Below are 14,685 nucleotides of genomic sequence, written 5' to 3' on the forward strand. Positions count from 1 at the left end.
AATGCACTTGGTCCAGCGATGTTCCAATGTCTGGATCCCATCTCGAAAATTAAATTCCTTGAGACTTGTGAAAAATACCCGTCTACTTCGGCTGTTGTTAGTTCTTTGTTTGAAAAGAATATCCATCCATGAAGGTAAATGTTGAGCTTGGGGAAGAGATGGAAATCTAAATGGAGCCGAATCAGGCGGGTGTGGCAACGATTCGTATCTTACTTCACGTATGTTTGCAACCGGCAGGTACACTTTAGTGTGGGCGTGCATTGTCTTGATGAAAGATGACTTTCTTCCTTGCCAAACCCTGGCTATTTCGTGTATCATTTGCTGTGATTGGTCCAGGAGGTAGGTGTAGTATTTATTATCCAAGAATTGTTTGACCAGTGGGAAGATAATCTACCAGCAGAATCCCCTTCACGTCCCATAAAACGGATGCCGAAAAGCATTTCCGAAAGTGCGATTTTTTGCACTTTAAATTGGTGAATTTCTGGTGCAGTGATACATTTTGGCCAACCACTGCGCAGATCATCATGTAAGCTGTCTCGACCAGACATAAACTCAATTATCCCCATGGCAACTATTAAAGTTGAAGGAGCAGAGTCCCGCAGGGTGTTCTGAAAGTCGGCATGAATTTCCTTTGCTTTCATACCTTTCTTTAAGAATCATTTAATCTGTGGTGGAATCTCAATTTTTTCTATCTTCACAAATCACTACACTGGAGCAACAGCATAGAGGCGTCCTCAACACAGATCACTTCCCAGAGCACTGACGCCCCACGTGTTTACTCCCCTTGCCCTGTCGCCGGCATTTGGTGGTGAATCCGGAGAACCTTTTAAAACACCCTCGTACGTTGGTGGATGGAGGAGGTTTTCTGAGGGCAGGGAGGAAGGAGGACGGAATAATGCGGGGCGAACTATGCACTTACTATATAGAAGAAGGGAAAACACATCGCGTTATTCTAGGGGCGTCCGAAACCAGCGTCCAAGTAGCAGGTGGAAGGTCAGTGATGTCGCGGTGGGTGTCTCCGACGTGGACACCCACGTGCCTCCGGCGTGCGTGTTTCGATTGCAAAAGGGTCGTCGACTCCAAAGTCCACCCAATCATTCGAGCGAACGCTTCCATTCCCCCGCGACTTCCTCTGCGAGAGGTGCCCTCCTCTCACACCCCCGCCCTCTCATTTCTAAGTTTAAGAGAGACAATAAAAAACGAAATAGTGCCGAGGATACGCGGAATCACCTCCTTGAGATCACGCGCTCGGCAATCAACAGGTTCATTCCAAGTGACCCTATAAAAGATGATGCCGGGCCTAGTTGGTGCAGCGCGGAAGTCATAAACCGATCAGATGTGAAAACCTGTGTCACGCGAAGATAATAAATATTAGGAACGATAACCCTAGCGGCAAGCGTTATGAGATCAATCCCGATTTTACAATGCCTGCTCCACAAGTAGGACTCGGTCGATTAAAACAAAATCATTGCCAGAATCGATGCATTCGCTGGATATTCTTCGAAGTAGCGATCCTCGTACGTCCACACACCGCTGCCTGAAGGTTTTCCACGCCTCATACGCCTTCTGGATGGCGGCGCTCGGAACGCTGCCAAGCTCCCTCGTCACGGCCTGTTGTAACGCTTCCACCGAGCTGTGGTGACGTCCTTTCAGCACGGATTCGAGGCGGGGGAAGTGGAAGAAGTCTGGTGGGGTATAGCCTAAAACATTTGCATCATCACTCACATAAGCTCTAGACAGATCCGCGTGCGAGTTTCTTTTCGTTCTTTGTCCGAGAGCACTCGGGGCGCCAACTTCCCACGCACCTTTCTCATGCCCATGTTTTCGGTCACAAGTCGATACACGTCACTTTTGGGGATGCCAAATTGATCGGAAGCCATGCGAACACTTAATCTGCGATCCCAGTACAACAAAACTCGCGCCAGATGTTCGTCGCTTTTTGGGGTCAAAGGTCGTCCTCCAGAACGTTCGGCGTCTTCAACATATCCTCTACCCTCCCGAAACAACTTGCGCTCCTCAAAATCACCAGATGTAACCATGGCGACATCATCATAAGCTGCCTTGAGCATGACATGAGTCTCGCTCCGTGAGTGATTCCCAATCTAGCTCCTCTAATAATTTGGGCACGATAATCCGTTTATCAAAACATTATTTATAAAGCTGGCTCCTTTCCACTGCACGCGATCCAATTCGGCAATTCGGCCTTTTCATCTTTATTCCGGTTAACCGATTCCGAGATGCCTTCCTGGCAGTTGCCCAGAATATCTTATAATCAAAAGTGATCTGATTGCTTTTGCCGCTAGAGATGGAGATTAATTTACCCAAATGATTACGATCTTTTATAAGTGTATTGGGGAAATGCGACGAAAGGCTTTAAGGGAATCCTCATGAAGTTGGAGTGATTGCCGAATTGAATCGGGTGAAACGTAGATGAGCTACATTTGCAAAGCGATGTTATGATGGACTTAGTAGGATATCCAAAATGTTAGAGCAGCTTGGCTAAGATTCACTCACGGAGCGAAGGTTAAATTACAGATTGAAGCTCTTGCGTATGAATTGGAATGATGCCTCTTTAGCAGTGATGTCGAAAATATATTATCAGGTCAATCTCATCACAACGAAAGGAGAATAGATAGAAACGAGGCGAGGGTGGTCAATTGTAGAAGCGACAGGTTTTTAAGTGTGATTTTACCCCGAACGATAAGGGATCAGAATAACGCTCTCCGACCTATCCAAAGGGGAAAGTATTTAAGGTCAAAAGTAGTTTGGTGTGAAATCGCCCCCTGCCACAAACCCTAATGGGCCGGCCTCGGTGGCGGCGGGGTAACGTCCTCGCCTACCAACCCAATGGTCGCGGGTTCGATTCCCGCCTAGGTGGATTTCCCTCCATCTAGGGCTTGATTGTATGTGGTTGTCTGCAATATAATGTCTGTAATGTAGGGTTAGATGGAAGAAGGGACTATTAGTCTCAACCTCGCCCAGTTAAGTCGATAAATAAATAATGGTGGTTTGGAGGGTACTATGTAATAATATTGTAATAATACATCAAAAATGGATGCAAGGGGTACAAATAAAGTGGTCCGATTGTTGCGTACCCAAGAGACAGACATTTCGTATCGCCCCTAGACTAAACCTGCTGCTCTAGAAGACGAGGCGGTAGGAGAAACGTAAAAGGATGCGACCGTAAATGAATTGGATATGAAGATGCTAGTGCTCAGAGCTTCTGCGAAATCGAATCGAAGTTTTCATAACGAAAAGGATATTGGATAATTATCCCTCATGTAATTGTCACAATTTTCAATAAACTTTCGACATATTCTATCATAATATACCTTTTCTGTTGATCAATTGAGCCCTGGGCAGTATAGCGTGGACATTTCGCCTGGACCAATTGTCTCATTGGTCGTTTTCGAGTGGACCGATAGTGCGTGCGATGGGGACTCGTCGAAGTCGACGACGCCTTTGATTCGCCGCCTCGGTCGCGAAAATGTCTTAAAATTTCGACTCGCACCGTCTTCGTGAACCACTCCGGCGAGGAAAGGAGAGAAACGCAGAGAGGGAAAGAATTCCTGGGTCGGGATTCGCACCGAGGACCTTCCCTTCGCCTTCAAGACCGACGAGCTCGAGTCGATTCACGGACACCGCTCGGCTGGGTCACCAGTCGCATGCACCGAGATGGTGATTGAGGCCGCCGCGGAGTTGGTTCGTTGCGCTTATTTATCGCAATACGAAATGATTGAAAGACCGACTCACTGACGTAACCCGAGAGAATTGAATCAGAACCCGCGTCTCGCGTTCGGAGGCGAACACAGGATCGCCAGTGCGCATTGCGACCGTGTTTTTTCGCGAGCGAGGGCGGGGGCTTCCAGCGGCAATATTTAGCTCGCCTCGGAGGTGGAAGGGGCCGTTTTGGGGGCCACCCAAAGGGGGAGGCATCGGAGTGAAACCCCGTCGGGGAGCGGCAGTGTGCGACAGAGTGAGGAAGCGGTCCGCCTGCTGCCGATTGAACAGTCGGTCGCCTTCAGCCGCGCTCCGACGGCGTCGCGAGACCGCTCCCCCTAATACAATAAGCGCGATCTAATTCCTCCCGCCCCGACGGACGTCACTCGGCGATCCACTGCGCGCTTCGCGGTCGCCCTTCGGGAAGTGAGGCTCAGTTCCCCGTCCGCTCTAGTCTCCCGCGGTCTATCAGGGAGGGTCTAGCCCGGAGATGCCCTACTACTCCGGGTTCCCCGGCATCCCGTTCTCCGGGGAGATCGGGCAGTTGAGGAACTACTTCTTCGGCGGCGGTGGTGCCGGCGGATTTGGAGGGCGACGGAGGGACGATGGGTGAGTGAGCGTCTTATTCACCCCCGAACACGCACGCCCGCCGGGCGTGGAGGATGAATGGCCCTGGCCACATAATCATTGAGATATTATATATATATGTGTGGGTCGCGGTAGTCCAGGGGGTAGAGCGTTGGACTACTGACCGGAGGTTCCCGGGTTCGATTCCGTGGCAAGGCACTCTAGGCACCTACAGCTCCACCCAAGCTATGTGAATTTTTGGGTATCAGGTCTTCCTGGGAAACCATAACCAGCACAGGGAAAGGAACTGGCCCCCCTACCCTGATGTGTGAATTTTCACACGCCGTATAGGGCTTAGTACTGGGTGAACTCTACCATCACCTACTAAACCGACCTTCGGGTTGATTACTGTTGAATCGGCATGGTGTGGTGGCTAACGAGCAGGCTTCCCACCGAGAGGGCCCGGGTTCATATCTAGAGGCAACAAACATTTTTCAGTGTTATCCGGATCCCTACTACTAATGCTTCGTGGAGGGCACTTTGAGTGAGTACACCGTCCGTCGGATGGGACGTTAAGCTGCGGACCCCTTGGAGCCTTTCTTAAAAGAGTAGGCTAATGCCGACGCCGGGTTTTCCTCCACCCTACCTTTTCATCCATTCCTAACGGCGCAAATGACCTTACCTGTCGATCGCCTCCCATAAAAACAGCTGAACTACTACGAAGGCTGTCAAGAAAGTAACTAACGTTTCGGTCTAGTGTGGCGGTGGGCAAGGTTAGAGCCACCATCTTTGGTGAATAGAAGTCCCTACACTCAGTACGCATCCTGCTCTAGTAGAGTGAATAGAGTGTGGTTCTTCTACTGGGCACTCATTGTGAAAAATTAAAATGTGCGCCGCTATAGAAAATCCGGCGAGTTATGAAGTGCGACCTGTCATTTGGATTTCAACGGAAAAAAAAACAAAAACAAGCCGATTGAAATTCATGGGGAACTTTGTGAAGCGTGTCCGGAGACGGAATAATGAATGAAGGCAGAGTGAGGCAGTGGTGCATTATCAGTTTGACAATGGCCACAGCACCAATGTTCACTCGGCGAGAGGACACCGCAGTGATCGTCGACCTAGGCTTATGGTGACAGATGAACTGACGGGTGGCCAGTTCTTGGACATCATCGACATTTGTCACTATTCACTATTAAACTGACAACACCTCTGACGAACAACACTGTGTCACTCATCGCTTGGTCAGTGCACAGCACAAATTTCCCGATTCGTATCAGCAGTTTTGAAAAATATTGCCAGTGAAAATCTTGTCATTAAACGGATTTCACATTTTGCAGAATTTTCAACTGTGTTGTTCATCTTGACTCGCTGCTGTAAACGATGCAGCTCAAAGCCTACTGCCCTAGTGAGTGCGTATGCATCCATACAGCATACAATTCGACTCCCCTCACTGCTTCGCTCGCTACACCCAAACGCTAGTTACTTTCTGGTGCGCAATCGTAAATATATAGGTATGTAAATATACATATATATGTATATATATGTATATGTATATATATATATATATATATATATATATATATATATATATATAAACACAGTAATCAACCCGAAGGTCGGTTTAGTAGGTTATGGCAGAGATCACCCAGTACTAGGCCCTATACGGCGTGTGAAATTCACACATCAAGGTAGGGGGGCCAGTTCCTTTCCCTGATATATATATATATATATATATATATATATATATATATATATATATATATATATATATATATATATATATATATGTATGTACATATATATGAAATTAGACAGCAAAAAATATATAAATAAAAAAGAACAATCGCACGTAATTCCATCATAAAGAAGTACTGTCTTAGTACTTTTGTTTCTTCCGATGAAGACAAAGCTAAATTCCGTCGAAATTGTCAAGAAATAACGTGTGAGTGTTCTTTAAATGTGTTCCTATATTCTTTGTTGCTCTCCAAGGTTTTTATTCAACACTTCCGTGTCACTTCGACGAAAATATATGTATATATATATATATATATATATATATATATATATATATATATATATATATATATATATATATAACACTTTTTTAAAGTCTCACGGACGTGAATAATAATGTATAGCACTTAGCACTAGTGGACACAGACAAAAACACACAGAAACACACAAAAAAGAGACTCACTATTTTTCGAATTTTCGGTGGTCGTTGCCACCTTTATCAAGGAAGAGAGGGACAGAACTGTTAGGTTAGGGACAGAACTGTGTGAGTTCTGTCCCTCTCTTCCTTGATAAAGGTGGCAACGACCACCGAAAATTCGAAAAATAGTGAGTCTCTTTTTTGTGTGTTTCTGTGTTTTTGTCTGTGTCCACTAATGCTAAGTGTTATACATTATATATATATATATATATATATATATATATATATATATATATATATATATATTTTATACCGGTTAAGGTAGGTTTTTGGATAGACACAACTACCAAACAAATATTTTATTACTCCTAACAAAACACAAAATCCATCATCCTACTCTATATCAGGTCCCTCTTCATCTCTGAGTACTTTCTTCCTCCCTTCATCCCGTCCAACATCCCTATCCTGTTCCTTCCCTTTCCTCTTTTGCCCAACATTCTACCCTCTATCACAGTCTTCAACATCCCACTGCCGGTCAACACCCCCTTCATCCACTTTTCCTGCCTCGATAGGATTGCTCCCAACAAACCACTCTCTTCGCCTACCATACCAAGTACTTCCTCATTTGTTTTCTTCTCTGTCCATTTCACCTTCTCCATTCTTCTCCACACCCACATTTCAAAAGCCTCCAATCTACGTCTATCTTCCTGTTTCAATGACCACGTTTCCGCACCGTACATAGCTACGCTCCATATCAAAGTTTTTACGAGTCTTTTCTTAACATCCTTACTCAAAGTCCCCGTCATCAACTCCCTCCTCCTTGTGAAAGCCTCTTTGCCTAGCGCAATTCTTCTCCTTACGTCCCTACTACTTTGACCGTGTTGGTCCAAAACACTACCGAGATACGTAAACTGTTCTACCTGCCCCCCTATTTTAATGTTTAGCTTAGCCTTTTTCTTTCTAGAAAATCGCGTAACCTTTGTTTCATTAATATTGATTCTCATCCCATACCTGTCGCACTGAATTTCCAGTTCACTCAGCAATGCTTGCAACCCCTTGGCTGACTGACAAACTAAAGCTTGGTCATCAGCAAACCTAACTGATTTTACGAATTCCTCGCCCACTTTCATTCCTACCTCCAGTTCTTCCCATGCCTCATTAATCATTTCCTCTACACACAGCTTGAACAGCAACGGTGATAATGCACCTCTTACTAACACCTCTTCCTAACATACTTACACCTCTTCCTAACACTGCCCATCCGGACTCTCCCGTTCCCCACTCGCACCTGAGCAGTCTGAGACATGTACAGGTTGCGGATCAGCCTCCTTTCCCTCCAATCTATTCCTATTTTCTGTAATATACTCATTAGGTTTTCCCAATTCACTCTATCAAACGCTTTTTCGAAATCTACGAAACAGGCAAATACATCCTGGTTGTGTTCTATATTCCTCTCGATTAATAATCTCATTACTGCAATGGCATCACGAGTACCTCTCCCCTTCCTAAACCCAAACTGATCATCCCCTGAGTAATCATTTGGCCTACTCTCTATCCTTTTGTTTATGATCCTGAGAACAACTTTAGCTGCGTGGGATATCAAACTAATTGTCCTATAGTCCTCACATGACGTGGCCTTTACCTTTTTCGGAATAGGAACTAAAACTGATCTCACAAAGTCTTCCGGCCAGATTCCTTCTTCAAAAATGCTACGAATCAGGCCATACAGCCTCTTCCTCCCACATTTTCCTAAACATTTCAATAGTTCCGCGGAAATGTTATCGGAAAGGCCACCCCCACGGCCTTATTAGTTTCATCTCCCTTAATGCCCTTTCTATCTGATCGTCCAGTATGCCTGGACCTAAGCTATCTTCCTCTACGTCATGTTCCTTTTCTATGTCTAACTTTGTTGGTCTAAGTTCTTTACCATACAGTTCTTCTATATATTCCTTCCATCTCTCTTGGATCTTTCCTGCGCCAACAATTATCTTACCCGAGTTTTCTCTGTTACCATAGATCTCCCTTTCTTACTTCCCGATAAAGATATAACTTTGCTGGGCAGCGCACCAATCTAACCCTTACTCTGCAGACTTTCCATATCCTTGCACTGCGTCTTCCGCCATGCTTCTTTTGCTTTATTTGTTGCCCTCCTTAATTCATTGTTTAATACTTTGTACTTCATTTTGGCTAACTCTGTATTTACATTCTTCCATTGTCTTCTCTCATCCATCTTTGTAATCATCTCATCCGTGATCCATGGTTTCCTAGTCCTTTTAGCGTTAACGGTTCCAATAGTGTCTTTTGCGGCTTTAGACAACCCTTCCTTGATCACTTCCCATTTTTCTTCGATAGTACTAAACCCTTTACCATCCTCCATGATTTTCTCTACCGCCTGTTTGTATTCCTTCCTTTTCAACCCATTTAATGCTTCTACATTCCATTTTCTAAGTCGCCGCCCCTGCCTTATCTTTTTGAAACGGACGCTACATTTCATAACAACTAAATTGTGGTCTGAGTCCGCATCCGCTCCCGGGAAGCTGTGCGAATTTATCACACTGTTCCTAAACCTGTGTCTAACCAGAATATAAATTAGTTGATACCTTCCTCAGTCACCTGGCATTTTCCATGTATACCTCCGTCTTTTGTGGTGTCTAAACCAAGTGTTGGTGATGACTAACCCGTCTCCTACAGAACTCAACTGCTTTCTCCCCGCGGTCATTCCTCGTGCCTAAACCATAGTCCCCCACCTCATCACCATCTCTTCCTACGCCTACTGTCGCATTCCAATCCCCCATCATTATCAAATATTTTCTTGCGGGAACACACGCGATTATGTCCTTTAACTAATCGTATATCCTATCGACCTCTTCTTCCTTATGGTTGCTCGGTGGCATGTATACCTGAATGATAACCAAGTTCGTCGGTTCTGCTTTTATCTCTACTAGTAATAATCTGTCCGTTACCTGCTCTCTGTTGACTACGCGTCTTCCTACCTCTTCATTTTATATTATGGCAACCCCTCGTTGGCTCTCGTCCCCGCCGCTGTATATTATTCTATAATTATCCCTCCAGTATATATATATATATATATATATATATATATATATATATATATATATATATATATATATATATACATATATATATATACACACACATGCAACTATTCACCCTTTTCGCATTTTTCTATCAGGGTACGTAACACTATGTACTTCCACTATTGCACTATTGGATTAAATCATCATAATTATCTCCGCCATAGTTTAACTTCCAGGAAAATGATAAATGATGTAGGGATGAGTGTACTCTCGTACCCGCATTCATTTTTCGCTTAGCCCCCGACGGACCTTCCTCCGGCCTTCCTATTGTCCCCTGGGCACCCTCCCTCCCCTGCGCACCCAGTCTTTAGACATTTCCCCTCATCCGGGTGCACGGAGGCATCCCTTGCAGCGAATTATTGCATTCATTTCTCCGCCGCACTTCCTAGGTACGCTCCCCGCACCCGGCAGACCCCACTCCCTCCCCCCTTCATCGCCGCATTTAGGAAACAATCATCCGTCCACTCTTCTTCCCATCATATACGAATGCCAGTAGTTGTATTTGATCCCGCATCGCCTCCATTTCGTCCAATCAGCGAAGTTGCCCTCGGCTGCCGGCCGGCGCACGCAAAGATGGCCGTCTTCAACAATTGCGTCTTCCGCGGTGCAGTTACCAATTGGCCAGGGTGGGTCGTTTAGTTTCATCCGACTGCTGATCAAATGCGACTCCCTGAGTGCCTCTGATGGAGGAGTCCTGTCGTCTGTTTGGGGGGAGGGAGCATTCTTCAAGGGTATGGGGAGGCACGATCTCCAGTCTGCCACGTCGTGCATCTCCCGATTGGACCAGCTGACTGCCCCCGCTCGCAATGGCAACCTAGGTGTGCGTGGTGTATGCTCCAGCGCACGAGAGCGCCAAGCGGCGTCAAGCAAGTCTAAGCCCCCCCCGTCGCCCCCCCCCCATGGCCTGGGTGGTGTCTGGCGTTAATCGCGTTCCCCGTCTGAAGTGTACGCATTTTGATTGGCAGCGGCGGAGGCGGCGGCTTCGGGGACATCGTGGGCGGCGGAGGGGCCCTGCTGCGGTCCTTGGGGTCCTACCGGATGAGGAACAGGGTCCTTGGAGGGCGAGGCGTCAAGGGGTCCATCCTTAACATACGAAGTCACCCGGCCTACAGCGTCTTCAGGGTAAGGGGACGCTCTCTCTCTCTCTTTCTCTCTCCTATCTGGGGTCTGGCGGATTGCTCTGGGGGAGTGGGTGACCTTTCGATAAGGTCAACACCTTATCGAAAGATTCGGTGTTCATGTCCCAGTCAAGGAAATATTTTTGCACTTGTCATCTGCTCGATTGCGCCTTCCCCACCTCTCCTCCTGTGCTCATCCTTTACACGTACGTGTGTGCCTATTCCCTTTTCCTAATATCTATTTCCGTGTGAGTGGATATATAGTATGTTCGCCATATGGCGGGTTTTCGTGTTTGAAAAAGTTTTATCTATCATCGCCACGTCAGACCTTAGATGTGTGCGTGTGCAAATGGTATGTATGTTTGTGTGTGTGCGTGAGATTGGGCCGTCTGCATCCACGCATAATTATCTCAGAAAGCCGTCTCAGGGACGTGTGGCAGGGGGTGTTAGGTCACCTGACACGCTCCTGTAAAAGTCACGGGAGCACGCGACTTCTCGTGACTCCAACTTAGAGAGCACGTGTAACGGGGCGAACGGATACATTTCATTCAACGTCCGTTGCACGCATTGCAATTTCCGTAGTGTTAGTGATGACTTCGCTGGCTGCACTAATGACGCCAAGAAGGAATCCCAATAGAAATGGGGGACTCACATGCAGTCACCACTCACCAGGTGCCATTCAAAAATACATGAAATCTACATCTTTATTTACACGAGAGTCCCGACCCAGGGACGGGTGGTGGGGCCTTTAGGGCCATTGGGATGAGTCGAGAGGGCCAATGAGAAGGGGCGTCTATTTTACCCACTTGCGCCTCTACAGTTCTTCGGGTAAAAGGAATCCGTCCATCTGAGTCTTTACATATCCAAAGGTAACCAACCATCTCCACCGTGCATCATGGATGGATCTTCGGGATCAGCGTCTTTGCTAAAAGAACCAATGGACACTGGCGCAAAAAAATTACCAGTTCACCAATTTTTCATTCTTTAAAAGAAGAGTATTTTATATGTATTCAATTATAATTAGTATTTTCCCGGGTAGCATTCCATAGACTACGCATAAATTATTAAATAAATATCTTAATGTTTGCACGTGAAATGAAAAGTCAAGAGTTTAATTTCTTCGCGGAATGGACGTTGGAAAATGCCACTCGCGATGGCGTGGCGAATGGCAACAGAAGGCCACTCCTCCGATTGAGCGAGCGTCCTGGTTTACCCGTGGAGGACACTGCCAATGCCTGGGTCGCGGAAATGTGCAAAGTAACACTTGTCATTAAGTTTAATCCTTTTAAGTTACTATTGCGCAAAAGATCTCGTTACCCCCTTTAAGCTACTATTGCGATCTCGATGAAGACATATTAGACTTTAAAGAATACGCCTTTCAAAGACTAATAAATACGCGCATACATGGTTCGTTATGAAAGCAATGCGCTTGATTTTTTGTGACGCGACTATCCATGGCAGCGCGGTAAAATCAGTTGGGAAATGCGGCGGGGTGGTCTGCCCTTCCAACGCAACCAGTCGCCAGTTTGTCCCGCGCATTAAGATGTGCCTCCGCGTGAAGTGTGTTTTTCGTCTTTGTAACATGGAGCGCCCAGCAACACGTCCTTCATCGTTACCAACTTCCTGGCCCGGAACACCACTAGGCCCGGGGGTCCCCCAGCCCCCTCACAGTTCAGAATGGGCTCCGTGCGGCTTCATTTTGTTTCCCCGACTGAGAAGAGAGAGAGAGCTGAAAGGAAAGAACTGGGAGACCGCAGAAAACATGCATAGGCAAGTTACTCAAAGTTCCTGAAAGAGGCATTCCCGTAGAAAGGTGTTTCAGAGGTCCTTCCGGGCGTGACGGACACGTCTCCGTATTGATGTAGAGGGAGAGTATTTTGAAGAGTTTTAAGCATTCGTACAAGATCAATGAATCCATTTTTCCCAGAGAATGCGCACTGCTTTTATGGTGGACCCTGTATTAACTAATGAACTTTAACACCCAATCGTGCATTCCGTATTGTTTAAAGGAAATGAATGAGTTTTGAGCCATTGCCTCTGCGGTCTGTGCATTGAAAGAGAGGAAATAGGTTCGAGAGAGAGGATTCAGAGGGAGGTGGAGTGAGTCTCGCAACAACGGGGCAGGCCAATCACAGGAGCCTCTGTTTTATTATTTTAACCCTGCATCATGGTGCTCCGCAATGCGTGGCGGGGGTGATTGTACACCAAGCATCAAAAATTAAGTTGATTTGGTCTCGGGAGGAACAAGAAGGGGTGTGTGTGAGAGAGAGACACGGCAAAGACATTTGCAATTAGCTTGTGGCACTGGGTTGAGAAAAGTGAGAGGCAAGCGAGATTTTGAGAGTCCGATCATCAATTTTTTTGCATAATGTTGTTATACCTACCCCTAAAGTATTATAAAATTTTCAGCCGTATTTTGTTGCAGCTTATATTTCCATTGCTTACTTTGTTTGCGGCAGACGCTGAGGTCAGACGTGAGCTTTATGAGCTCAGTGATTTTCGTCCGTTAAAAAATATGGATCGAAGAATTTGTATTAAATTTTACGTAAAAAATGAAATAAAGTGTAACAAAGTGCGTGTGAATTGTTAACAAATGCCAAAATGGTGAGTCTGCTATGAGTAAAACAAGAGTTTACGAGTGGCATGAAAGTTTCCCAGATGGCCGTGAAGATGCGGCGTTGAAGATGACGAAGGGGCACATCCACAACCGGTGAAAACGTGAAAGAAATGGTTATGAATTGATCGCCGAATCACAATCAGAGATGTCGCTGATGATGTTGGCATGTCCATTTGCGAATGTGTTCGATATGTTACGCGTGAATCCTAAAAAGTGTAATTCTAACCGAATGGGTGAGAACCACATGACACGTTTCTTCAGATAAATCGATGAAACTATTCCCGTGGCGGATGGGAGAGATGGGAGTGAAAACACTCGATGTTTCCAAGCAACGTGATTCTGGCTCCCTGCTTGTAGATAATTCGCTGGGTGGGACTTTTGCGCACAATACGCCCTCATTTTGAGTGGTTTTAGCTTGCCCCCGCAGCATCGTGCTTAATTCTCGAACAATAGATACCCATTTATCACAGTTAAAAGTAGCGCGAATGTTCTAATAATATATCCATGATCGACAGCCCATATTCATGAAAGATAATTTATGAACCACAATTGATGACGGGCAGTGGAACTTGACTTGCCGTTGTTAAGGAAGCTTTAAATGTTCCGGGAATAATCAATATTCAATGCTGAAACAGAACAGTTGATGAATTGTATTTTATCCATGTACTTTTTTAAGTTGGAACTGACACGTGTGCTTCTTACTCATAAGAAATCACAACTGCATTTTAAGAGATACCGATAAACAGATCGCTTTAGATTTAAACTGAGGAAATACAGGTGCATCTATAATCGCCAAATGTATTAAAATCAAAGCCCTTTCATTTTTCTTTCTGGAAATTTCGAAAATATTCGCACTTCATTAATACTTATCTGACGAGATTACGTGATTGTATTCTAACGGTGGTGGTAACTTTTTCAAATAAAAATGACAATTTTATAGTGATTGCGAAAACATTTTCTTGAAAAACTGAGGTATTTCTTCGTATTTTGTTGTATTTTTTCTGAAGATACCTGTATTGTGCATACGAGCCCGTGTCTAACTCTACTTACTATAATTTTGAACCACCCTGAGGGCGCGGGTTCAAATCCCGGCGGTGTTGAATATTTTTTTTATGAGGTATCTCGATCCCTACTTGAGATGCTTTGTCGAAGGCACTTTGAGTGAGTACGCCGTCCGTCGGATGGGACGTTAAACTGTGGACCCCTTGGCGCCTTTCGCAAAGAGTAGGCTAATGCCGACGCCGGGTTTCTCTCCACCCTTCATCCTTTCCTGTCCATCCCCTATGGCGGAAATGACCTCAACTGTCGGTCGCCTCCCCTAAATACTACTACTGCTACTATTTTGAAGGACGACTCACGGGAAAACTACTGCGGCGTGATTGGACGCCATATGAGGTATTAACATGAATGACA

At 45.6% G+C, this 14,685-nt stretch overlaps 1 protein-coding gene across 2 annotated transcripts in view; it reads left to right on the top strand.

The window, feature by feature from the left end:
- Window positions 1-4,002: 4,002 nt before the first annotated feature.
- The window catches only part of CalpA (calpain A), a 166,366-nt gene continuing 155,683 nt past the window's right edge, over window positions 4,003-14,685 (top strand). The window contains exons 1-2 of one of the 2 annotated variants that reach the window (XM_071594278.1): window positions 4,003-4,329; window positions 10,503-10,659. In XM_071594278.1, coding sequence (XP_071450379.1) covers window positions 4,211-4,329; window positions 10,503-10,659 — 276 coding nt within the window. In that variant the 5' untranslated portion in view covers window positions 4,003-4,210. The remainder of the gene's footprint in view (window positions 4,330-10,502; window positions 10,660-14,685) is intronic. The other variant, XM_071594277.1, reaches the window with a different exon arrangement.

Source organism: Hetaerina americana, unplaced genomic scaffold, assembly GCF_022747635.1.
Source record: "Hetaerina americana unplaced genomic scaffold, ioHetAmer1.1.p SCAF_6, whole genome shotgun sequence".
NCBI lineage: Eukaryota > Metazoa > Arthropoda > Insecta > Odonata > Calopterygidae > Hetaerina > Hetaerina americana.